The sequence below is a fragment of the Varanus komodoensis genome, unplaced genomic scaffold, assembly GCF_004798865.1.
Source record: "Varanus komodoensis strain SLA01 unplaced genomic scaffold, ASM479886v1 scaffold2, whole genome shotgun sequence".
In the NCBI taxonomy this organism is placed as follows: Eukaryota; Metazoa; Chordata; class Lepidosauria; order Squamata; family Varanidae; genus Varanus; species Varanus komodoensis.
Window position 1 is genome coordinate 50,441,291 of NW_025335568.1, and position 26,956 is coordinate 50,468,246.

At 40.9% G+C, this 26,956-nt stretch overlaps 1 protein-coding gene across 2 annotated transcripts in view; it reads right to left on the bottom strand.

Annotated features, from left to right (window-relative positions):
• The window catches only part of DYNC1I1 (dynein cytoplasmic 1 intermediate chain 1), a 211,775-nt gene that overhangs the window by 67,622 nt on the left and 117,197 nt on the right, over window positions 1–26,956 (bottom strand). For both annotated transcript variants that reach the window (XM_044428770.1, XM_044428769.1), the window contains one exon: window positions 1,228–1,374. In XM_044428770.1, coding sequence (XP_044284705.1) covers window positions 1,228–1,374 — 147 coding nt within the window. The remainder of the gene's footprint in view (window positions 1–1,227; window positions 1,375–26,956) is intronic.

Here is a 26,956-nt window from a genome sequence, read left to right on the forward strand (position 1 = left end):
ATAGAGCTGCCACTACCCACCAACTCCAAATCTGCTGCCAAAATTCAGTGGCTGCCATGTTTCCTTTAAAACAATGCAGGCACCTTGTTCTGAAGCAAAATCTTTAAAAAATGGTGATGCAGAAGTAATGAATGAGAACCCATTTTGGGGTTAGGAATACATTGAATTCCCTGGGCTTGGCTCCCCAGATTCTGGTGCACTTCATCACAGTCCTGAGTCCAAGTTCCTGGCAAGCGCACGCAGCATTCACAGAGCGCCTGCCAGGAATCAAGGTCCATGCGCTGGGCAAGCAGCGTCTCTGTTCTGTGCAGTAGCAGGCCTTGTTTGTGCTGCTGCACCTGACCCAGAAGCAGGTTGGTCACATGGGGCTTGCCTGGAAAGAAGCCCCACGGTGGAAGCAGCACACTCTTCAATGCCACCTGCAGCAGCCTTTGCTTGTGCTGCTGTACCTGATCTGGAAGAAGGTTGCTTCTTCATTCCACAAGCATTCATGGACTTCTCCTTGGCTTGATGCACTTTCCAAAACCAGTCCAAGCATGAAAGAAAGTCTACAAATGCTAGCAGGGCAGGAGGTTCTGCTGAGTTTCATCCCAACACTGTGTGTAAGTCAGTGCCCTAGATGCAGCAGTCTTAGGTTTCTTGTTGAATTTGCATGGAATGCATTTATAAGAGGGGTCAGCAATCATTCAAAGCTGTGGGTACAACTGATAGTTGAGAAACGCCTGGGCACCACCACAAAATTGCTGCCACATAAGGCATGGGAAAGGACAAGTAACCTGCCCAAAGACTGCATACAAGGCAACAGTGGGGTCTGAGTCCACAGCTGGACCCACACTTTCCTGTATCCACAGAAATCTTTCTGCAGCCATCCCAGCTTCCAGTAAGAAAATGTGGAGTTTCAAAGATGAGACAGATGGATACCAAGAAAAGTGTCTGTGGGCCTGTGAGGCTTCAGTGCTTCCTGGCCTATTCCTTATCTTCTTTATTCACATAGTCATACTGGCCATAAATGGGAAGAAGGGTAGACAAAAAAGGCCAACAGAGCAATAGGCTGGAAAGTTCAGAGCCTCAGGATTCAGTGCAATTAAAGGCATAAGTGCCGTCTTTGTGATGCGATGTCCTATGACTCCTTTTATAAGTTGCATGTACTTTTTATGTACAATAAAATTATGCAAATGCATCCTTCAATTAATAGTTGTTTTGTTAAAGAAAGAAAATGGTCCTTACCGTGTGAGCAGCTGCAGAAAGGGGGGTGCGCTGAACTGGGGTTCTCCTGTGACTACGATTATCCCAGAGTACAATTTGGCCAGAATAGGTCCCTCCAACAACCAGGTTGGGATGAAAGCGGGCAAAGCAGACTGACATCACAGAAGACTAGAACAACCAAAAATAAAGAGGCAGAGAAAGATGAAAAGGGTTTATTTTAATTATAAGTCTCCTTTAGTTTCCATTTAGGAGAATAATCTAAGAATTAATATTCTGAGACAAATATTCCTTTGATGCCTCATTCTTTGAAAATCTAACACTTTTAGAATGATACGATGTTTGCAGATGTACATTGACTATTTGCTTGACTGATATTCTGTCTTCACACGGTTTCGGTCTTTAAAAAACAGGTCACTGCCTTTCCTCAAAGGTCATTGATTTATACTAAGTTCGATGTTTTAAAAGTTATATACTAAATAATGTAATGTTTTACATTTCCAGTAGTATAGAACTTCTGTGCTAGAACAACGTAATGAACTTCTATCCTAAACCTAGTGTCTTCTTAGACTTTGGCTATATTGGTCTTAGATTTTGGTAAAGAGTAATCCCATTCAGGCCAAATACAGGAATAGAGCAAATCACAAGGTACAACTGAGAAAGTCAGGACTGTTTCTTCCACACAGTTCTTCCTTTAAAAGGCAGCTCAAAAGAAAGAGATCTGTAGAGTTCTCTCTCCTGCCGGAATTTTGACAGTCTCAGTCTCCGTTCCAGTGGTGAATCAAAGAGCAACCTCCCTGTGGAAGTCCCACTTATTTAAACCAAATCCAAGAGCAGAGGAGAGAACAATTTTCAGGCCAGGAGGGCATGTATACCACTTGATTACTCAGTGCTCGATCACTTACAGATGATAAGTGAACAAATTCCATGGAACAGCATTGTGTTTGAGGTAAAATAAGATAAGGATCTGTGATGGCTGATTTCCACATGCAAACCATCACTGGATGTTAAAGTCACCAAACACTGAACAGGCATGTGTTGAACTGCCTGTAAGATCCCAAAGGACAAAAAGATCAGTGTGTCAAACCCTGAATTTATCCATCTCCAAACAATCTCAGAAGAGGAAATTGAAACTCTGGCTTGTGTGAGCCAGGCTTGGGACTATGAAATAATCAGAGAACAGTAACCTTTTAGTTCTTCAAAAGTGTCATGCACTTCTCTGATTCTATTATTTCCTTGTTCAATGCCTAACCCACTAAGCATGCAGTATTATCATTACTCAATGGTCAAGTGCAACATCTAAAATGTAGTTTTCATCATTTTCAAATGGTGCCCTTTGTCTCACATTTATCTGCCAAAGCCCAGTTGTGGCAGTGGCACAGAAGCAGAGAGCCCTTAAAAATCAGTGATTGTGCAGCTGACCTTCCATTTTGACAAGCTGCAACAACTCACCAATGCATTAGCTTTTCATACCAAACCCTAAAAAGAGTTGTTTTAATCAGACCACCACACATTTCACCACTAATGACAAGCTACATGTAAAAGTGACAAAAGCGACAGTTTTTAAACCCAGCAACTTCAGTGCTAGGTACACTTTCCCAGATGGCTATTAGGCTTCTCAGATGGTTTGACAAAAATAACCCTGGCCATTCTACACATAAAAGTATCATCCTGAAGAAAACAGCATGGAGCTTTCTTCAAGAGAGCTCAGTGTTGTATGTTGATATATCAAGCTCCTCTTTTTCTGAGCAATGAGAAAATTCAGGGAAGCCTGTACATCAGAGCTGGGCAATCTGTGGCCCATCACATGTTTTGGCCTACAAGTCTCATCAGCCCCAGTGAGCATAACCAATGATGAAAGACAATGGGTGCTGTTGACCAAGACATCTGCACAGCCACAAGTTGGCCAACTCTGCTTTCTTTTCAAGGACAAAGCACCGTTGATACAAATAGACACTGATTTATTCATAGCAAGGAAAATCTGTCTGCGGCACTAAGGCAGATGTGCATCCAGACTGCAAAGCTCTTCCTGGCCCCAGTGAGCTAGATCGGTATGTCTGCCAGAAGTTCTGTTTCAGTGTCTCCCTTTGGAATGGTAGTTAGATGGCACATGTCATCTTCCTGCCCAATACATGCAACATTCTAATGTACCAAAGCTCCCACAACTGAATTACCAGGTCGTATCAGCATAACTTTCAGCATCTGTGCCACATGTGTGGAAGTGACAATGAAAGGCAGATACACAAAACAAAAAACAAAGACAGTGGAAGAGATTCCCCACTTAAGAAGGCAGTAGATGCAGAAGGTTCATTATGTACTTGTGCTGTTGATTTCCCACAACCAAATGGCAACCTGCCCATCCTTTAAGATCATCAACAGAGGCCATCCTAAGGAGGATGCAAAGAAGTTGCAAAGAAGAGAGCCTTTTCAGTGGTGGCGCCCCAATTATGGAATACTTTACCATTAGAGATTAGTCCGGCACCTATCTTGCTGACTTTTAGTCACCTTGAAAAAGACTTCTCTCTTCCAGTGCACCTGTGACGCCACTTAGATAATTTATAAAAAATTGTGCTGGTTTTAATATATTAATTTACATTTTATTTCTGTTTGACTATGTATATGGAATTTTATCATGCTTGTTTATTATATTTGCATTATGCATTATTATATAATTAATATAATATTAATATTATGCATTATTTTATTTATGGTACTTTTATTGTAATGGCAGCCCAGAGAGCACGGTGCTAACAGATCGCTTCCAAACAAATTCAATAAATGAATAAATGGTAGCTTTGTATCTTGTGTGATCTTACTGGATAATATTCTTCTGAAAAGTCAATTTGTTGGGTCCTTTTTATAGTAATGAAAAACAAGTCCAAGTTAAGTGGAAGTGATCATCTTGCTCATTTTGGGGGGACAAAAGCTTCCCACAGGGTTCTAGCTAGCTGTTGATGGGATAGAATGCTGGGCTAAATGGTCTCTCGGTCCAGTCCAACAAGCTCTTGCTGTTCGTAAAGTTCTTTTTTGCCTGGCCTATATATCACGGTGTACAATACTCATGAGTTTACAAAAGTTCATTTTGTGCCTCAAAAGGCTGACTTTTGTTTTGGAAAATTAATGCAGACCAATGGGACATTAGCTTAGAGTTCAGGTGCTTCCAAGCAGAAGACTTGAAGTGTTACCATTCAGAAGACACTGGGCAGTAATTCCGTGTTTTGATCCTTAATGACAAAGTAGAAAGAAGGAAGTAGCAAGGGAAAAACACATAAGAAAAGACATGCTAGACTAGACCAAAGGTTCATCTGGTCCAGTACTTCATACACACACTGGCAAACCAAATGCCCAAAATTTCACTCAAGCAGAATGGATGCAAGACCTCCTCCTGCCCAAGCTCCTCAGCAACTGGTGTATGCAGGCATGCTACCTCTGGTGAAGGAGGCAGCACATAGCCAGCAAGGCTAGTAGCCACTGAGCTTCCTCTCTCATGAATCTGTCCAATCCCCTTTTAAACCCATCCAGATTGGTGGTCCTCACCACTTCCTGTGGTAGAGAATTCCAACTATATGTTATGTGAAGAAGTACTTCCTTTCATCTGTTCTAAACCTCACACCAATCAGCTTCATTTTATTTTATTTTATTTTATTTTATTTTATTTTATTTTATTTTATTTATTAAAACATTTTTATGCCGCCCCATTCGCCGAAGCCTCGGGGCGGCTTACAACAATAGATTAAAATAATTATAATCTTAAATTAAAAAATATGAACATTAGATTAAAAATACAATATAAAATAAGCCGCCCTGGCCAGATAAAATCCAATAATATTAACAGTTAAAATGCCGCTTAAATAAAAAGGTCTTCACCTGGCACCGAAAAACAAATAACGACGGCACCAGGCGGACCTCTCTGGGGAGCGCATTCCATAACTTAGGCGCCACCGCAGAGAAAGCCCTCCTCCGAGTACCCACCCTCCTAATTTCTTTCACGGAGGGCTCCCGGAGAAGGGCCTCTCCCGCCGATCTCAAGGGGTGGCTGGGCATATATGGATGTAAGCGCTCCTTCAGGTAACCAGGACCCAAGCCGTTTAGGGCTTTATAGGTCATCACCAACACCTTGAATTGGGCCTGGACTTCAATGGGAAGCCAGTGAAGCTGACGGAGAACTGGAGTCATGTGAACATAACGCCCAGTCCCCGTCAGCAGCCTGGCAGCTCTATTTTGAACCAATTGAAGTATCCGGACCTTCAAGGGTAGCCCCACATAGAGCGCATTACAGAAGTCAAGACGGGAAGTCACCAACACATGTGTCACTGTCGCGAGGCAGTCGTACTCCAGGTAGGGGCGCAGCTGATGAATCAGCCGAAGCTGGAGGAAAGCGCTCCTCGCCGCCGTCACCTGAGCTTCCAGTGAAAGCTCCGTGTCGAGGAGCACTCCCAGGCTGCGGACCTTGTCCCTAAGAGGGAGTGCAACCCCGTTCAGGACAAGGTTCAATTCACCCTCTCCGAAGCCCGATCCGCCAACCAACAGGACCTCCGTCTTGTCTGGATTGAGCTTCAGTTTATTGGCCCTCATCCAGCCCATTACCTCGGCCAGGCACCGGTTCAGTACAGCCACTGCCTCACCTGGATTGGTGGAAAACGAGAGGTAGAGCTGGGTATCATCAGCGTACTGATGGTTCCGCAGCCCACACCTCCTGATGACCTCTCCCAGCGGTTTCATGTAGATGTTGAACAGCAAAGGGGACAAAATGGACCCCTGCGGTACTCCATGGCATAACTGCCATGGCGCAGAGCCATAGTCCCCCAGCACCACCTTCTGGAACCGGCCATTAAGATAGGAGCGGAACCACTGCAAAGCAGTGCCTCCAACCCCCAATCCCGCAAGCCTATCCAGAAGGATACCATGGTCGATGGTATCGAAAGCCGCTGAGAGGTCCAGGAGAACCAACAGGAACGCACTCCCCCTGTCCTTCTCCCTGCACAGGTCATCGTACAGGGCGACCAAGGCAGATTCAGTACCGTACCCGGGTCTGAAGCCGGACTGAAATGGGTCCAGATAATCAGTTTCAACCAAGAGTGCTTGGAGTTGTCCCGCCACCACCCGCTCTAACACCTTGCCCAGAAACGGGATGTTGGCCACTGGTCTATAATTAGTGGCCATCTCTGGATCCAGTGACGCCTTCTTCAGGACCAGTCGGACTACCGCCTCCTTTAAAGGGGCAGGCACCCGAACATCCCTCAGAGAAGCGTTAACCACTTCCAAGATCCAGGTCCCAATCCCGTGCTTGGAATTATTTATTAACCAAGACGGGCAAGGATCCAATAGGCAAGTGGTGGGACGTACTCGTCCAAGCACCTTGTCCACATCATCAGGCTGCAGTAACTGAAATTCATCCAAATTCATCCAATCCATGGGATGACCTCATGTTTGAGTGACAATGTCTCCTCTCCAGTTTCTCCACGCCATGCATTACTTTGAGTATCTCTATCACGTCTCCCCTTACCTGCCCTTTTTCTAAGTTAGCAGTCCCAGTTTTTGTAACTGTTCCTCAAGGGAGCTGCTCCAGCCTCCTGATCATTTTTGTTGCCCTTCTCTGTACTTTTTCCAGCACAATATTGTCCTTTTTTCAGGTAGGTTGAACACAATATTTCAAGTGCAGGTGCATTAACACAGGTAAGTTATGAATGGAAGACAACATTGCAAAATTCCATGAATGCAGCTGGATAATAGCACTTTATTTATTTAAAACATTTATATGCCTCCTCTGGAAGCAGCCTTATACAATTGACTTTGATTAAGGTTTATAAATCATGATTAATCCAGAGATAAATTATTCCCTTCTCTCAAATACCTTGCATCCATGGTCAGTTTGAGGGCAAAAACTGAACAATATAGAGCTCTAATCTCATTCTGCTTGCCAAATCTTGATTTTTTTTTTGTTTTGTTTTTTCAGCTGAAAAAGTATATTGAATTTAAAGTGAAAGTAAGACTTATACTGAAAACTTCCTAATTGCCAAAAGGCAGTTTCTACTTTTGCTTTATTTATTTATTTTATATTTATTTTTCTATTTATATCCTGCCTTTTCCTACAAAGGGCTCAAGGCAGCTTACATCATTCTCCTTCTCCATCTTATCCCCACAACAACAGCCCTGTGAGGTAGGTTGGGCTGAGAGTCTGTGACTGGCCCAAAGTCACCCAGTTGGCTCCATGGCTGAGCGGGGACTAGAACCCGGATCGCCTGAGTCCCAGTCCCACGCTCTTAACCACTACGCCACACTGGCTCTCATGCTATCATTTAATATACCATGCTTTAGAATGTCTCATGCTATCATTGCATAATAAAACAAAAAAAATTGAACAAGGTTTATGATCAGTAACTGAAGTACAAAGCATAGCAAAGGGAAAACATCAAAGATTTATTACAATAAAGGGGAGTATCTTTCCAATTATGTCTTTTCAAAAGTGTTAAGTATGGCTTCTAACTCTTGCTGAATTGTCTTATCTTTTTACCTAAGAATCAAGGAAGGATATCAGAAAGATTCTGCAACTGGAAATTATTTGTGGCATCAGGGAGAGGGGTGGAATCAGCTATTACTAAAAATAAAAACAGTTGATAGTCTTTGCATAGATTTTTTTAAATAAAAAACACTTCAAACCAAATGTCAAAATCCCATTTAATTAAAAAAAAGGAAGTTTATACTTCCACATGGCATGTGTTGACATCTGTCCCTTTGATTTACAAGAGCAAGGGCTGGAGGAAACAGATTGCTTTATTCAAGAGAAATAATATAGGAAAGGAGGGCGATTTGACAGGAAAGAGTGTAGGCTGCCTTAACTTCAGTGCTTGTTAAAACATGAAGGATTAATGGTAAAAAGGGAGGGGAGAATTGTGAATGTCTCCAGTTGAGGATCTTCAAAAATGTTTGGGGTTTCTAAGAATGTCTCAGGCAACCACATGAAAAGAGACTCAGCCACACAGCTCTCTAAATCCAAAACTGGTACTGCTCTACTTATACCATCAAACCAACTGACTTGAAATAGAGCCACAAATTGAATTTATTTTTATTGAAAAAGTACTAAGTCCTTGAAAGAAAGAGAATGGTGTGTCAGGAAATCCAGAGACCTTGGGGCAAAGTTTATGGAGCAGGTATGCAGCAGCACTCTTACACTTCAAGTGCTCTATGTATCTCTGCTCTGAGGAATTGAAGATCTCAATGGCTGCATTTTCTAGAGAACAGCCATTTTCTTTACATATAGTCTGTTCAAAATGGAGGGTCCTCAACCTAAACAAAAGAAAGGGCAAATTCATGGAATGAATAAATTTTCGTATCTGCAGATAATTTTAATTATCTGTGGGGAAAAAATATCTGAACTTGAGTTGCTTGGGCACCATTCACCTTAGAATAAGAGAAAATTGGAGTGTAGTCCTCCAGCAGTTTGAGGGATAACTCCTATAGGGAGGGGTGTTTGTTCAAAGGCTATCCCAGAAGCCAAGGGGAGTTCCAGAAGACTTAAGCCCTGGCTCAGTGGGGAAAGAAAGCAAGACTTGTGATAATAGTTGCCAAGAGTGGCAAGTATGTTTGCATTCCTGCCTGACAAATAAAACCTTGTTGTTCACAAAAGCTGAATCACTGTCATTCCTTACCAAATAATCTGCTGGGGCTGAACTGTTGGAGTAGACTGCAAAGCTACATAATGCTATTTAATAATAAAGATTATTCAAGTATATCAAGGGTTCAGAGTGCTACATATGCATTATCTCCAGCATTCTTATAATAATATCCTTATAACAATAAGAGAATGATACTGGCTTAAGGCAGGCTAATATTATTCCCATTTTGCTGATGGGGTGGGAGTATGGTCTAAGGCTGAAAGGACAGCCTAGGGCCACCTAGTGAGTTTGTAGATAAAGTAAGATTTGAGATCGGTATTTCTCTTATTCCAATGCTTATTTTTTCCTGATGAAAATGAAAGAAGAAAGTGAAAAAGCAGGACTTACAGCTGAATATGAAGAAAATAAAAATTATGACTACACAAGAATTATACAACTTTAGTGTCAACAGTGGAAAAAATGGGCATTGTGGAAGATTTTGCATATCTTGGCTCAGTCATCAATTCAAACAGAGACTACAGCCAAGAAATTAAAAGAAGAGTGAGCTGTAGAAGGGCAGCAAGGAATGAACTAGAAGAGATAATCAAGTGTAAAGACATTTCATGGGAGACCAAGGCCAAGGCCATCACTGCACTCCCGATCACTATGTACGAGTGTGAAAGTTGGGCAGTTCAGAAAGCCGAAAGGAAGAAAGTTTTGACGTGCGGAGAAGAGCTTTGAAAATAGCTTGGAATGACAGAAAAACCAACAATTGGGTCCTAGATCAAATTAAACTAGAACTTGCCTTGGAAGCAAAAAAGAAGAAGAAAGGAGAAGTCAAAGGCAGAAGAAGAACACATGGACCAAATATGAGATGGATTGATTCTATAAAGGAAGCCACAGCCTTGAATGTACCGGAGCTGAGCAGAGCAGCCAAGGACAGCGCATTTCAGAGGGCATTTCTTCATAGGGTCCCCATAAATTGGACATCACTTAGCGACTCATGACAAAAGCAATATTTTTAATATACATTTTAACTGCGGACAGAGACGTGTGGGTATTATGAACATTTTAAAGAAATCAGACTCCAAATAGTGTATTTGACATACAGATTGGCTCACTTGCTTTGCCCCATCATAAAAAGGTGATCTTATAAACTCATTCCATTCCTCTTAATTCCCATTTTCTCAGAGATGTGCCAATCTAATTGTTTGAAGGGTTTGGGGGTAGGAGAAATTGCTGACCACTTACATGTGAATCATTTCTTCTTCATTTCTATGGAATAGCATCAAGGTTAGAGGTTAATGTGTTCCCATCTTATAACTAGTAAAGCAACATAACATTCCCATAGTACAGAAATTAACAAAATTTTCAAGATGTGGACTGAGTTTAATGAGCACCAAATGGAACCATAAAGAAGGCATTTTAGCATTCTTTATCACTGCCTTGTCGTGGCGAAGAGGCTTGTGTAGCTCAATGAAGCTGTGAGCTATGCCATGCAGGGCCACCCAAGACGGACAGGTCATGGCAGAGAGCTCTGACAAAACATGATCCACTGGAGAAGGAAATGGCAACCCACTCCAATATCTTTGCCATGAAAACACCATGGACAGTATCAAAAGGCAAAAAGATATGATGCCGGAAGATGAGCCCCTCAGCTCGGAAGGTGTCCAATATGCTACTGGGGAAGAGCAGAGGGCTAGTACTAGTAGAGCCAGAAAGAATGAAGTGACTAGGTCAAAGCCGAAAGGACACTCAGTTGCGGATGTATCTGGTGATGAAAGGAGAGTCCAATGCTGTAAAGATCTATACTCCATAGGAACCTGGAATGTAAGATCCATGAATCAAGGCAAGCTGGACATGGTCAAACAAGAGATGACAAGACTGAGCATCAACATCTTAGGAATCAGTGAACTAAAATGGACAGGAATGGGTGAATTTAATTCAGATGACCATCAGGTATACTACTGCAGACAAGAATCCCTCCAAAGAAATGGAGTAGCCTTTATAGTCAGTAAAAGAGTAGGAAAAGCAGTACTGGGATACAATCTCCAAAATGACAGAATGATCTCAGTTCTAATCCAAGGAAAACCATTCAACATCACATTAGTCCAAGTCTATGCTCCAACCACTGGTGCTGAAGAGGCTGAAGTTGACCGGTTCTATGAAGGCCTACAACACCTTCTAGAATTAACACCAAAAATGATGTCCCTGTCATCTTGGGGGATTTGAATGCTAAAGTAGGAAGCCAAACGATAACCGAAATAACAGGCAAGTTTGGCCTTGGAGAACAAAATGAAGCAGGGCTCAGGCTGGTAGAATTTTGTCAAAAGAATATGATGGTCATAGCAAACACTCTTTTCCAACAACCCGAAAGATGACTCTACACATGGACTTCACCAGATGGTCAACACAGAAATCAGATTGTCTATGTGCTCCGCAGCCAAAGATGGAGAAGCTCTATACAGTCAGTAAAAACTAGACCAGGGGCTGACTGTGGCTCAGATCATGAGCTTCTTGTTGCAAAATTTAGGCTTAAATTGAAGAAAGTAGGGAAAAGCACTAGGCCAATCAGGCATGACCTAAATCATATCCCTGATGAATATACAGTAGAGGAGACAAATAGATTTAAGGAATTAGATCTGATAGATGAGTGCCTGAAGAACTATGGACGGAGGTTAGCAACATTGTACAAGAGGTAGCAATTAAAACTATTCCAAAGAAAAGGAAATGCAAGAAAGCAAAATGGCTGTCTGGGGAAGCTTTACAAATAGCTGAGAAAAGAAGCGAAGTGAAAGGCAAGTGAGAAAGGGAAAGACACCCAATTGAATGCAGAATTCCAGAGAATAGCTAGAAGAGATAAGAATGCCTTCTTAAATGAACAGTGCAAAGAAACAGAAGAAAACAATAGAATAGGGAGGACCAGAGATCTCTTCAAGAAAATTGGAGATATGAAGGGAACGTTTCATGCAAAGATGGGCATGATAAAGGACCAAAATGGCAGGGACTTAACAGAGGCAGAAGAGATCAAGAAGAGGTGGCAAGAATACACAGAAGAACTATACAAGAAAGAACTTAAGTGCCAGGAGGCAATTCCTGACAGCCAGGACCCCGAGGGTGTGGAATGGGCTTCCACGAGAGGTCGTTGGGGCCCCATCGGTGCGGGTGTTCAAGGATTCGTTGGACGTCCACATGGTGTGCATGTCATGAGTGGAGCCGGCTGGTGCCGGAGGTCAAACTAGGTGGCCCGGGAGACCCCTTCTGACTCGCTCTGTATCTATGTTTCTATGTTAATGCCCCTGATAACCACGATGGGGTGGTCACTGACCTTGAGCAAGACATCCTGGAATGTGAAATCAAATAGGCCTTAGGAAGTCCGAGCAACAACAAAGCTAGTGGAGGCAACAGTATTCCAGCTGAGCTAGTCAAAATCCTAAAAGATGATGCATTAAAAGGGCTACACTGAATATGCCAGCAAATTTGGAAAACTCAACAGTGGCCACAGGATTGGAAAAGGTCAGTTTACATTCCAATCCCAAAGAAGGGCAATGCCAAAGAATGTTTAAAATACCAAACCATTGCACTCATTTCACATGCTACCAAAGTTATGCTCAAAATCCTACAAGCTAGGCTCCAGCAGTATGTGGACCAAGAAATACCAGAAGTACAGGCAGGATTTCAAAGAGGCAGAGGAACTAGAGATCAAATTGCCAACATACCCTGAATCATGGAGAAAGCTAGGGAGTTCCAGAAAATCATCTACTTCTGCTTCATTGACTATGCTAAAGCCTTTGATTGTGTGGATCACAACAAATTGTGGCAAGTTCTTAAAGAGATGGGAGTACCAGACCATCTTATTTGTCTCTTGAGAAACCTCTGTGTGGGTCAAGAAGCAATAGTGAGAACTGAACACGAAACCACTGATTGGTTCAAAATTGAGAAAGGAGTTTGGCAAGGCTGCATACTGTTGCCCTGCCTATTTAACTTGTATGCAGAGCACATCATGAGAAAGGCAGGGCTAGATGAATCACAAGTTGGATTGCCAGGAGAAATATCAACAATCTCAGATATGCAGATGATACCACTCTAATGGCAGAAAATGAAGAGGCTCTTGATGCAGGTGAAGGAGGAGAGTGCAAAAATTGGCTTGAAACTCAACATTAAGAAAACTAAGATCATGGCATCCGGTCCTCTCACTTCCTGGCAAATAGATGGGGAAGAAATGGAAGTAATGACAGATTTTATTTTCCTGGGCTCCAAGATCACCGCAGATGGGGACTGTAGACAAGAAATTAAAAGACGCTTGCTCCTTGGGAGGAAAGCTATGGCAAATCTAGACAGCATACTAAAAAGCAGAAACATCACCCTGCTGACAAAAGTGCATATAGTCAAGGCTATGGTTTTCCCAGTTGCAATGTATGGCTGTGAAAGTTGGACCATAAGGAAGGCTGAGCGCTGAAGAATTGAGGCCTTTGAATTGTGGTGCTGGAGGAGACTCCTGCGAGTCCCTTGGACTGCAAGGCAATCAAACCAGTCAGTCCTAGAGGAGATCAACCCTGACTGCTCTCCCACACTTAACCATTTCTGTAGCTTTATCTTTTTTTCTTTTAGATTGAAGAAAGTATACCATTATTTGAAAAGCTCACATGGAATCATAAAATAGTAGTAGATGAAGGCCATCGAGTCAAATCCCCTGCTGTTGCAGGATGCCATGTTACACCATCCCACCAGATGGACACCATCCCACTCAAATGGATGTTTTTGCAATTGTGCTTTTCCATAGCACCAGCTTGTGGTTGTGCAATGTAACATATAAAAAGGCAAGGAAATTAAAAACTGGGCAGGGGTTGGGAGGGATAATTGCAAGGGGTCTGATCTTAATTGCATGTGTCAATACCCAGAAGCTTCCAGAAAATAGCTACTGGATATAGCCAAATATTGGGTGGAATATCTAATACCCTGATTTAAACCAATCTTGATAGGTTGGAGTTCTGGGTTGAAAACAATAGAATGAAATGTAACGGACAAATGCAAAGTTCTACACCTAGGAAAAAGAAACCGAATGCATAGTTACAATGGAGAATACTTGGTTCAACAATACCACAAGTGAGAAAGATCTTCAAATTGTTGTAGATCACAAGGTGAATATGAGTTGACAATGTAATGTTGCAGCAAAAAAAAAAAAAAAAAAAAAGGCAAATGCCACTGGGGTTACATGAATAGAAGTATCACTTCCAAATGATGTAGAAATACTAGTCCTCCTCTACTGAGCACTAGTTAGGCTTCCCCTTGAGTACCGTATCCAGTTCTAGGTACCACCATTTAAGAAAGACACAGACAAACTGGAAAAAGTTCAGAGGAGGGCTACAAAGATGATCAAGGGACTAGAAACAAAGCCCTGTGAGTAGATGCTAAAAGGACTGGACATATTTAACCTCCGGAAGGAAAGACCAAGGGGAGACCTGATAGCACTCTTCCAGTGGAAGATTGTCACAAAGGAGGGCTTTGATTAGAGTGCAGGACTTGGAATAATGGGCTCAAGTTATAGGAAGATGGATTCCAGCTGAACATTAGGTAAAATTCCTCATAGTTACAGCTGTACAGGAACAGAGCCAATTACCTAGGAAGGTCATGTGCTCTCCCACACTGGAGACATTCAAGGTGCAGCTGAACAGCCATCTATGACAGACATTTTGATTTGGACTGTTCAATGAGCAGGGGGTTGGATGTTTATTAGTACTTTCCAATTCTACAGTTCTATAATTCTGTGATTTCATGATTTGATCAAGGTCATGCTGGTGAAAAAAATATGCAAGCTTTTGAATTACATATCAAAGTAGAAAGGAAGCTAAAGAAACACAGTCTAAGCACATCTAACATGTTGGCTTAAGGGTAATAAATAGGAGCTTGTTCATTCTTCTACCCCTAAAAGCTGATATAAAAATCTTGTTTTCCTATTTAAATAAAGAGCAAACATTGCATTCTACTGTCTGGGTACAATGCATTCTTTCAGACCAGTTGCTTTGGCTCTAACTTTCTCTGAGGACCAAACTGGACACTGCTAGCTTCCAAATTATGAGGCCAACCAGCTTACTCATTACAGACGACTGTGGTCATCATAGCTCCTGTCAGTGCAGAGTCTGGTTGAAGTTTAAGAATCATCAATACTCTGGGCAATTTTTGCAAGTAGCCCAAAGGAAATCTAAGGATAGATAAGGACATGTTTACATTTCTTGCTTTACCCTAATTGTTTCTAAGCAATTGACATTTGGTGCTCTTCAATCTGTGTCACTTGGGCACACTTCTATCAGTTCACTGTCAAAATAATTACAGTAATCTCTTCTTATCTTTTGATTTAATTACAGCTTATAGGGAAGACTGACAGACTATTATATTTGCCCAAAGCCACCCATCCCACTAATGTATCATTTACAAGTCATGTCAGTAAGTATTTAGAAATAATCTAAAATTAATTGAACATTGCATCGAGCTATCTTGATAGTCTGAGAGATATGTATAGATAGGGAGAAGAATAGTAGAAATCCCAGATGTGCCAGGAGCGTAGCTCAAGTCATCCGAGAAAGGGCACTAAAATGTGTAAAGGCAGTAATTGTTGGTTGGGTTCTACAATCCCCATGCAAACAAACTAGTTGTGGGATTGCAGGGTCCAGGAAAAACAGTAGGACCATAGAGGTATAAAATCACTCCAGTGTGGTGGGCCCAAGCAGATTAGGACTATTTTTATTTTTTTTTAATTAAGCTTGGACAGAGCGGGTGGGAAAGATGAAAGAATACAGAGAAAAGTAAACACAGAATATCATAAATGGAACCATATGTACCCTCCCACACACTGAGATCAAGTTGTGACAACTTATTGCAGATGCCTACTATTGTAAAATGATGCCAACAGCTCAGAGGGCTTTTGCTCTTTAGCCCCAAGCCCGAGAAACCAACGGCTGCACTAAACACACCAAATAAAGTAACATAGTCCTTTACGTGGTCCTTGGAAATCTGTTTATTCAGGTTTGACTTCATCCATGGAGCGTGCCAATATAGCAGCATGTTCAGTGTTTGTCAATGCTATTTGAATGGTTTTTTTTTTCCTTTTTGATACTTTTATTGATGAGATTATTCTTATTCTAGTTCTTGTGTGGCATGGAATATTTTATTGAAAAGTACATTAAACACTTTCTAAATCAATAAATCACTAATAAGTGAATGTGACAATTTACTCATAGACTGGCCTTTTCCTCATATTTTATACTCAATAAATAATAAATATGGCAATTTTTTCAAGCTTTTTCATTAACAATTTAGGTAACAATAAGCACCAGAGCAAATGCAGACCCTGGATTTATAATGTTTGATGGTTCCACTCTGTCAGTAGATACATGCTACAACATCTGTTGAAGTTTCAAAGTTGGTAAGGCAATTAAGTATGTACAATGGCAGGGCTGGCATCAAAGGCAACCATGAACAGGTACTTGCCAAGAGTACCTGTAGCTATGGTAGAAGCTCATGGAGAACTCCCTGGATTTGCTTTTCCACTTCTTCATGACACTGCATGTTCATCTGCCTTCATTTCCGATCCAGTCAAAGGTGATGGTGAGACGGATAAGCAAATATAGCACTATCTGCTTCCTCACTGACTTTTGCCTGCTAAATATGGAAACGGTAGCAATGGTGAGAGAGATGATAGAGAATGGCAGCTGGTGACAACAGCAATGAGAAGACAGGCTCACTGAGGGAAGGGCCCCATTGAGGATGCCTTTCCCAAATCTGTGAACTGCCACTGTATGAAAATGTCTAGCTCCACGGTTGGAGCAGTGGGGAGAAGCTGTGGACTCGTGCTCAGACAGAATTGATAGATAGCTAGAATCAGGGCCATTGAACCCAAATCACCATACCTATGAAATTCAAAGAGCAAGGAGATCACAAAAGCTGATACTCCATATACCCACCTAGCAATATTATGAGAATACTGGCATTTCTTCCTTTCTCATTTGTGCCAGCTGCTGGGTGTTCAACCTGTCTAAAAGGAGACAAGAGTACAAACAGGGCACACAAAAGTCTTAGATCAAGAGGTGAATTTCAGCTCACGGCAGGCAGAAGGTAAGCATACCTATTCAGGAGTTATTGCCCAAGCAAAGTCCAACCCTGACCAGGAAGCCAACATAAATGAACTGCTTGCATGTGTGGAATCTCCCTGGAGCCAAAGGATACATGTTGTCCAATGGAATATTTTGGTCTACATTTCTAGGTGGCTCACCAAATATAGCAACAAAGATCAGGTCTGAAAAATGATGGCTACTTCCACATTGCCAAAAAAGAACTGCATTACCAAAGAGAAGGCAAAAGGAGACAGATTTGTACAATATTCAACATGCTAATTTATATGAAGTGATTCCAATTTAGAAACAATTAGTCAAATATACACCGCACTACACTGCACCACACCACACCACACTATATTGGGGAAGCTGGTAACCAGATGACTTGCATGCCTCTTTAGCCTGCTGTCCAGCACAGTGAAAGAAGCTACTGCACATGTGGAGGCCTGTTTGCAAATGCAGAAGGGATTGTTTGGATCATGGCCAAATCATCACAGGCAGTAACTGTATCTGCACATCACACAGTTGTACTCTTGTATTTTCAAAATATGCCAAGCAGAGGTTCAAAACAGAAGAAACCTCAAAATGTGTTACAGTAGCTATCTGGACAAAGGGTTATTACAAATCCTTTACATACAGGTGACTGAATTCAACTGTTTTTCTTTCCAGCCATACGAATTGCATTTCAAACACATTAGAGTAAATGTTAACCATGTTCACCATTATAAAATGTTTAGCAATTTGCTATGTGTGCACGAACAATAAGAAACTGCAGAGCAATGGAGAACTCTTAACCACAAAAATACTAAACAAATTTGTTATATGAGCTGTCAAAATGAGTTCAGGATGAATCTTAATCCAGACTTAATAAATATTATTTTATGGATAATGAAAATATTTTGATTGTTCCAATATGCTTTTTTTCCTTTTGAATAAAAAACATTCTGACTTTCTTCATGCTACATTTGTTTGTCATTTTCTACCTATGTTATTTTTATTTGAAACCTGTCCACACACTTTTCCCATCTAAAATCTTTTTCAACATAATTTGAAAGAATGTGATTTGAAGACTCATCAGGTGGCAGCAGGTCAAAAGTGTGCTACCAGAATGGCTCAGCCTGTGCCAGAGATTGGAGAGGAGTTGAGACTTCTAGAGCCAAGCTCATAGGCCACCCGTTTTCACACTCTGACACTGACTCCAGGTCTAGCCTTGTTGCCAGTGGAAGAACATCCAACCATGAGATTATGACAAGGGCACTGTAAGAAGGTGGCCCTGCTCTATCTGGATGGCCATTTCCAGATGCAGCTGGGGAATGGTTTCTGCTTCCCATAGCAGTTATGTTATCGTGTGCTGTGTGGCTCTGTTTTGGCCCATCCCCATTTTTCCTGTTTATCTGATCCAGTTGCAGCTGTGAAATAATGAGTGGGATGCAAGCCAATAAACTGAAGCATATCCAGTGGTGAGAGGTTCAACTGTTTAAGGCAAGAGTGGTCAGCTAGTTGTAGCTTCCAGTAGCTATTGCTGGTGTATCAGCTGTGACCTCTTCGGGACAGAAATCAAAAAAACAGAGCTGGTGGGGACTGTACAGACTTTCTGAACCAATCCCTATTCATGCAGGCAATCTAAAGCTAGAGCTTCCCCAATCGCTTCCTGAAGATTTCCAATGTGGTGAAGCCCATCATAAATCTACATAATTGGTTCCATTACCAGACCACTCTTACCTATACATTTATCCTTATTTTTTAAAGCAAAACTGATTCTCCCATAATTTACTCCCTAATGAACCTTGAGTCAATAATCCCATGTGAGTCTACTCCAGCTAACTGAGCAGGTACCCTAAAGTCTAAGTGAATGGCACTCTGTCTGGCAGGGTTTCAGTGTTATTCGATACATACAAGGGCTGTTCCCAAGACTACTTCTTCTAGTCCAGCAAGCACTATTGTCATATTCTCCTGATACTCTTTAATTTTGTCTCAAGAGATTCTCTCTCCTCACTTGAAGAGCTTCCCATGTTCCTGCCTCAAAAAGTTCAGCCTCTCTGATGCTGCATCTCCCATCCTGTAAGTTCCTTCTGTCCTTTTTCCAGGTCCTTCTCCCTTCTCCTGACTTTCCCAGTGCTGATCCTCTTCCTATATATCCTTCAGCCAAATCTCTCCAGCCAATCAGCATTTATAATGCAATTCCCATACTAAACTCTAACATAAACAAACAAACAAGAGGCAAATGGGAAATACCTTCACTCTGACCAAACACAATTACCCACCATGCTACACCATTCATCTGTGTGCCTCTCTTCACATTGCCAATTCCATGTTTACAGAAAGCTACAAAATGGCAGTTTAAACTCTCAACTAGACACTTAAAGATTGCAACCATGCTGTGATCCAGGTAATCAATTAAAGATACATTTTCTTACTTGATAGTTAAAATTTGATTTTTCTGTCCTCATTTCAAAACACAATACTTTCCTGCTTCATACATAATGCTAATCCCTAGTATACATTTTGAATTTTGGGTTCAGATGTGGGAAAGCAGCCACATTTATACACTATTATTTGTTAATTATGATCAACCCAGAGAAAGAACCCATGATTTGTGCTTGGGTTACAAACTCTGGGTTAATTAAAGCATAGCATGTGGTTTATATGAACTCAAAACCATTGAGGGCACATGGGTTGTTTTGCAATGCTATAAAGCCTGAAGACACACCCTACATGACAGCACTACAATGCTACAAAAGAAGAGAGCAGGCTGAGGAAGAAGGAAAGAAACAACCCAGGGACTGATAAACTATGGTTTGTTTACCTGTCTTCCAGAGATGCCGTGACAGCAAACCATGGGTTAAATAAACCATGGGTTACATAAACTAAGGGTTGGTGTTCTATACGAATGAGAGAATACCAATGATTTCTCACACTTGATAGCCTGCCCTAGGTGTGGATATGGATGCAGATTCAATGAGTTCTATTCACATCTAACCACTACAGTGTTATCCTTGGCATCCCTGCACAGGATGGGCCTGAATGTGCTGTCTCCCCAACTGTCATTCAGTGCATACCTACATGCTCTGACTGGTGCCACTGCAAACTGTCTCCCTATGTTACACTAGTGCTAGGCAACATCTTGGCTTCACACAGTTGCATTTAGATGAGGCCTGTGAGTCCAATAAAACACTTATGCCAAATTCAAACTGATAAATGGAATGTTCTTCGCACAATCACCTAGAAAGTATATGCTGAGTTTTTATTCAAGATGACACATTGAATTTGTTTGTTTATACAGTTCACTCCTTTCTTCCTTCCAATCCACACCTTCCCATTCTAGCTCTAGGCTGGTCAATATACCAAAGTGAATACAGCAGAAACTTCCATATATCACTAAGATTTGACCATGAACGCTCCTGATCTGAGACACTAGCTCTACCCAATCTAATATCTTCAATCAAGTGCTTAGCGTAGGGAGATAGATTAGAGTTACAATGGGTGATCCTTCAATGGGTGATCACAGATGTCAGAGCTAAGAGTATAGGTTGTATTTATTTACTTATTACATTTCTATACTGCCCAATAGATGAGACTTTGTGACCAATTCACAATAGTTGAAATCATAAAATACAAAGGATGTTATAAATCCTGTTGGAACAGATTATTACATTCAGCAATGAACCTTCAGCCCAGCATCATGAGTGAATGAAACATCTCTGGATTGGGACCAGTCTCTAATCATATAATATCTCAACTGTGATTGCCAAACTTAGTGGTATGCAGAGTCATTACCTTGGAACCTTGTTGGACAGTTTTTGCAAAGTTCAAACACTAGAATCAACCAGAATTTTTTTTTAAATCAGAGAGTTTAAGCTACAACAACTCAACTTCTGTATTTTATTGTGAAGGTTGTGAAGGGTGTTACCATATCATCCACATTTACTGACAGGAGGTACTTTGGAAATAAAATTATTAATGATTAAATAATGTTATTGTGATAGGTAGATTTAAGGTAAATGCTGTGTCTTTATACAGCACTGTGCTAATTCATTCCTACTTTCAGTTTTCATGTGGAGAATCCATATGCTTCTCCTTTGCTAATTTCTTAAAGGTCACTGCCTCTCTATGAACAATTTTCCCAGGAAAATTTCAATACCTTAGCCAGTGATTGAATGCTTTTAGCTTCACTTTACAGAATATATGTGATATTAATCATCATTAAATTAATGTTGTTCTTATACAAAGATTCTTTTTTGGCGGAAGCTGGTTACCAGTTAGCCTGCTGTGGGGTCAGTGGGTGGGAAGCTATTGATTTTAGGCACAGAGTAGGGACAATTGAAGCCGAGCTTTTAGTGATGGATCCCTTGGCTATGGCGAGTGCTAGGGCATTTCAAAGGAGTAACTGTTCTCCATCTAGTGCCAGATAACACAGTAGGATGCTTCACTGTTCACAGAGAGCTCCCACAGAGGGAACACTCATGAGGCAACACCATCAACTAGAAATTGGACCAAATTCTATCTTTGTTAAAAGGGAGACCTGGGTTTCAGGAGGAACTACACAAAGGACATGCCAAGAAATGTTTATCATATACATTGTAGCTGGAAGATTGTGTGATGTTGAGTGCAGGGGGGGGGGGCAAGAAGAACAATGATTCCACTCCAAGTTCTCTGTTATGCCATGTCATGTTTTCTTATAATTAAGAAATTATAAATTAATACTATTTATTGGGACTTCTACACAGGATTGAAACCAGACAGGGCTCTTTGTGTTCCCCAGCCTCCAGCTCTTTGGGAATTCCTGATGAAGGCTCAGTTCTTTAAATGTGACCATAGCAGGGGTGCCAACACAGTGTGAGTCTTTCCCATACCTTCCTGTTGTAAGTTCAATGCAAAACTGCACCTGCCTATGCTATGGCCACCTCTCCTGAGAACTGGGTCAGTAGTGATGTGGGAAGAAGCCATGCTGTAGAGTCCTCCCCCATGATATTTAGTGTTATCAGAGAGATAATGCAACAGCAAGTCTTCCCACAAAGCCGGCATCTTGACTGTATACATCTTTAGCAGTCAATCCATCTTTATTAACTTTACTGCTTGCTCTTTCATATTTTCAGGACTTTCACCTTTTAATATTTTATTATGTTGTTTTCATGGTTATTGTTTTTATTCCTATGTTATTGTAATTTTTGCTTTTTCATTATTGTAAGCCACCTGGAGGGCATTTGCCAGTTGGATGGTGGATAAACATTATAAATAAAGTTAAAAAGTTAAAGTTAAGTTAGAAGGGTCCTAGAGGGTATGTGAGAAATGCTGTACACATTCTCAGAAAGCAAAAGTAAAGCTAACCAAACAACAGACAGAAGGTCTATAGGTTGCTTAGCTCCTCCCAGCAGAAGCCATCAAGTTCATTCAAAATAAGCAATGGTTTTTAAAAATCGCGGGATATTGTGGCATGGGAATCCTGGGCTGGATCCAGGACCTAGCCTCCATGGGTGGAAGGATTCCACTCGCTAAAGATGCAGCTGCCCAATGCCGGGTTGTGCCTCTCTTCCCCTTGTTTCAGTCCATTCCATTTGGCAACAGTCTTCACCCATTTTCTTTCAGGGGGCTAAGAAATCTGCTGTGAGCAGCAGAGAATGGAAAAGTCTGCTTCCACTTGCACATGCCTAACCTGGAGCCACTGATTTCCGTTGCAGAGATTTAATCACCGCTTTAAATCTTCCACTGAAATCTGCATAAATTAACGATGCTTAACTTTTCCCTTTCTGTTGAACGTATTGACAAATAGACAACAATGTAATAACAAGGTGTTAAGATCTATTTGGATCAGTGACCCATGAAACACGGCTTTCACCTTGACAGGCCTGCACTCCATCAGTGATACTACAGAGTGAGACACATTGATGCTTTCTATCAAGGGAGGCTGCTCCAGCTTCTTAAACCAAACAAATGTTGTCATGTGCTTTTCAGTATCCATAATGCAAGCCATCTGTGAGAGACTGTATTTTTGCAAAGGCTTCTTTTCCAGGACATTCTGATGATTTTGTCACTGCTTGGGGTTTTGGCAGTTTGTCAGGATCCCTCTAATTTTCTTTCATGAAATATAGCTTGTGACCAGGATCTTTTTAAAGAACAGGCAAAAGATCATGGCTGCTTTCACAAAAGCAAAGTTTTGTCGTTAATCAAATTGTGTTTTGTGGTGTTGGTTGCCTGTACTGAAAAGGGGTATTTAAGAAGATATGAACTGTTTTGCTAAGCTAATAAAAAAGTCCATCAAGTCCAGAACCCAACAGTGGCCAGCCAAATGCCTGAGGGAAGCACACAGGCAAACCCAAGATTGTGACAACTACACTCTGTTTTGCATCCAGTATCTAGTAATTAGAGGTATGCTACTTATGAATATTCTGCTTTCTGGCTATCTCAGCTAATAGCCACTGATTGCCATTTTGAAAAAAGAAAGAAACTTAGAAACTTCAAATTCTTTGACAATTCAGTAGAGAAATTCCCTAAGTGTGCGATCCTACACATATTTGGGCAGAAAAATGTACCACAGCTCCCAGACCTCCCCAGCCAGTCTGACCAGCAGCAGTTCTCCAAGATCACAAATAAAGCTGTTTTACCTCACCTGCTACCTGATTCCTTAGCTGGAGACAGAAGCATCAATTAACCCAAATTTTCAGCATGTAAACCACAGAGCTACAGCCCCTGTCAACTAAAAGGACAAAAGGTAAGGTGCACATGAAGGAAAGAAACAGATCTGCTTATTTCAATGCCACCTCTCTCCTTTCCTTTTACTGTTTTGAATACAGGCATTTCAGAACATGGTTTCTGAGTACTGTCAGGAATTTCTCCATGTTAAGCCACTGGTTAGTCCTAAAGCTAGGTATCTTCATCTTTTAAAACCTAATGAAAACCAATAGTGTGCAGCTGCAATGTCATGTACAGCATGGAACTAAAAGACTCCAAAGCAAGTGACTAAAGATCAGTGGGCTGATAAAATCTAGGCATGTGTGGCTATGTATAAATTTACTCAGAAAATGCAGCAGCCAAGGGAGCCTAACTTTAAGAAAACTATTGTGGAATCATGGTTTCAAGTATTTCCTCTGTTGAAGCTCATCAAACTTCTGATCAAACTCTATTTACATATATTTTTCTCATTAATATACTCACACCCCCAAAATAATACACACTTGCACAGGGTCCTTTGACATGCTATATAAATTATGTTTACTCTTTCATTAGATATTTCACTCCCACACAGTCTATGCTACATAGCTGTTTCATAAGCATCTACCATTTTATTGCAGATGTTCCGAGAGATTGATCCTGTGACCCCTACACCATGATTGGAGGGGCCATAGGATAGTTGAGATCCCAAGCTGCAAGTTCAGAGGCAGCACGCCAAAAGTGGAACTGGAAATTGGCCCTCCAACTACCCCAACCTCACTCAGCTGGCCTGAAAAAAAATCTCCAGGGCTGTTCTTCATGATAAGTAAATTGACCTTGGAGAGGACTTAAACAGGGCTGGAAATAAGCAGAAGACTACATCTCTTCTAGACTCCTTCCCTCCCCTTGTGAAATAGAATTCAGCCTTTATTTCAATATATAATCTTACATATTTGAAAGAGAAAAAAGGCCTGTGATTCCAACTTACCCCTGGCTGGGGCATGCCAAAATTTGAAGGCCTTTTTCTGACTGCATATGCATAGGATTACATCTTAATAATTATATTTTTGAATTCCTTAATTCTTTGTTGATTTTAATGTATGCTCTTTTTGTTGTCTTTATTTGTTAACAGTTTCAAAATAAAAGTAAAATTGCATGATAAAAACTGAAAAACATGCATCCTCAAACCCCTACTTTATATGTGACAAGATAGACATGATATCTTTTGTCAGTCTAGTGCTTCCCTGGATGATTCACTTGGGACAGAGATTCCCTCCACCCCAAAGTTATTGTAAACACAAGGACTGAATGTTTGGGGGTTTTTTCCTTAAGATGCTTCATGCTAAATCTGAGAGATGCAATGTATTATTAAAACCATGTTAGTTGTAAGAATTTTTAAAACCCTTCTTGTGCTATAAGGAATTACAAGTTATGATTTTGCAACACATAAAATAACATCACCAAATTTCCACTTCCCTGCCCCCAATGTTTAAAACAACAAATGCCTAAACTTTTCCAGCCAAGGAAAGCATTTTCTTAATGCTTCAGCTAATAGGTGAATATGAAGCTTAATTCTCAGAGGAACTAGGAGACATGCTAAACACAGTTAGATAAAAAGGCCTAAAACTCCCAGCAATGCCCAGCAGTATGGAATGAGCTGGAATGTTGGGAATTATAGGACTTTTTCTGTCTAAATATGCATAGGATTATGCTTAAAATACAAAGGGGTGTTGTGAGCATTTATTTTTTGATAGACAATACCTCCACATGTGGATTCATGGTTTAAATATTGTTGGTCACCATAGTCTTCCCCTAATTTTATAAAGTCATTCCAAGTATTTCACATGTAGTTGTTTTTGGTATTAGTCATCATTTTATGTGTTGGGTGGAGGTGAAGATATAGCTTTAGGCATATGCAATGCCTTACTAGTAAACACAGAAAAGGAACTGCCCATTTACTAAAAATAGATTGAAAGTCAAATGGAAAAAACATGCTTATTTGAAAAAAGAAAGAAAGAAAGACAGACAGACAGACAGACAGACAGACAGACAGAAAACTTAAGGAAAATTATGGTCTTTACATCACTTCCAAGACTGTTCACTAATCCCTTTTCAAATAAAGAAATGAATTATTATGCTAAAATGAATTACAAGTTCAAAATGAAGGAGGATGCAAGACAGTTTGTGTTAATCATCAATAAAGAATACAAAGTATCAGTGACTTTATTATAAGGCCATCACAGCAGGTTAAAAGTGGGAAGTGCAGAAATTCAGTATCATCTATTGCTAGGATACAGGCCAAAATACTTTATCCAGTTGATGTCATCTGAATTTCTTTCTACTGGCCATATATGGTCTTTTAGCACTCAGGTGGAATTCCTGTGCAATTTAACAAGACCGGCACATGTGCTTCAGATCATTGGTTCTGGCTACATTTGCAACATTTATAATAAACGATAGCTAGTGGTAAAAGGAAGTGGAGAAAGACAAGCAGAAAATGGGATTGAAAAAGCATGTAGAGGAAATAGCTAAAATGAAGATCCAAAAGAACTCATTGCTCTCCCTCTCCCTCTCCCTGAAATACACACACTTTGGTAAAACATCACCATGTTGCTGATGTAGCTACGCAACAGAGGTGATCTCAAGAATCTGGAATTCTAAAAGCCTAGGAAACCAGGCCACGAGTGCGCTGTACAGATCAATGGCAACCTATTTTTAGTTTGGAAAAGAAACCAAAAGAAAAGAAATGAAAACTAGGGGCAAGAGAGAGGGGAGGACAGGAACTGCAGCCAATGCCAGCCACTAAATACAGATTTTCAGTTAACTCAGTGTGTTTAATTCTAAGATAGGCATTTCTGATTCCATCCACCCAGCTGAAAAGGGAAAGACCACACCAGAATAAGCAATGAGGGGTGGTCAAATACATAATTTAATGATAGTGCATGGAAGCCACTACAGAAAACCTGAGGATAGGCATAGGGGACAGAAACATTCTGTAGTGCAACTCCATGGTTGATTTTTTAGAACCAAGCCACCATATTTTCCAATAAGAGCAGCTTTTATTGAAATTAAAATAGAAAACTTAAGGCCATATCCTACACAGAAACTGACAGTTTACCAATGACATGGAGCCTATTAAGCAAAGATGCTCTGGGGAAAAAGGACGGAAATAGCTGCAGCTCCCAAAAAGTTCACACTGCCCTGTAGGGCAATGTACCAAGCTTAGCTGAGACTGAAGTTCTTGTCTACAAGGGGTGGTTTCAGAATTTTTGGCCTTTCTACCTGTCAGTGAAATTCAGTCACATTGGCTGTGATGCCTGGTTGCAGGACGAGGAGGAAATTGTTTGCATGCAAACAAAGATTCTGGGCTGGTTCTGACTTAATGTTTTTCTCCCACCA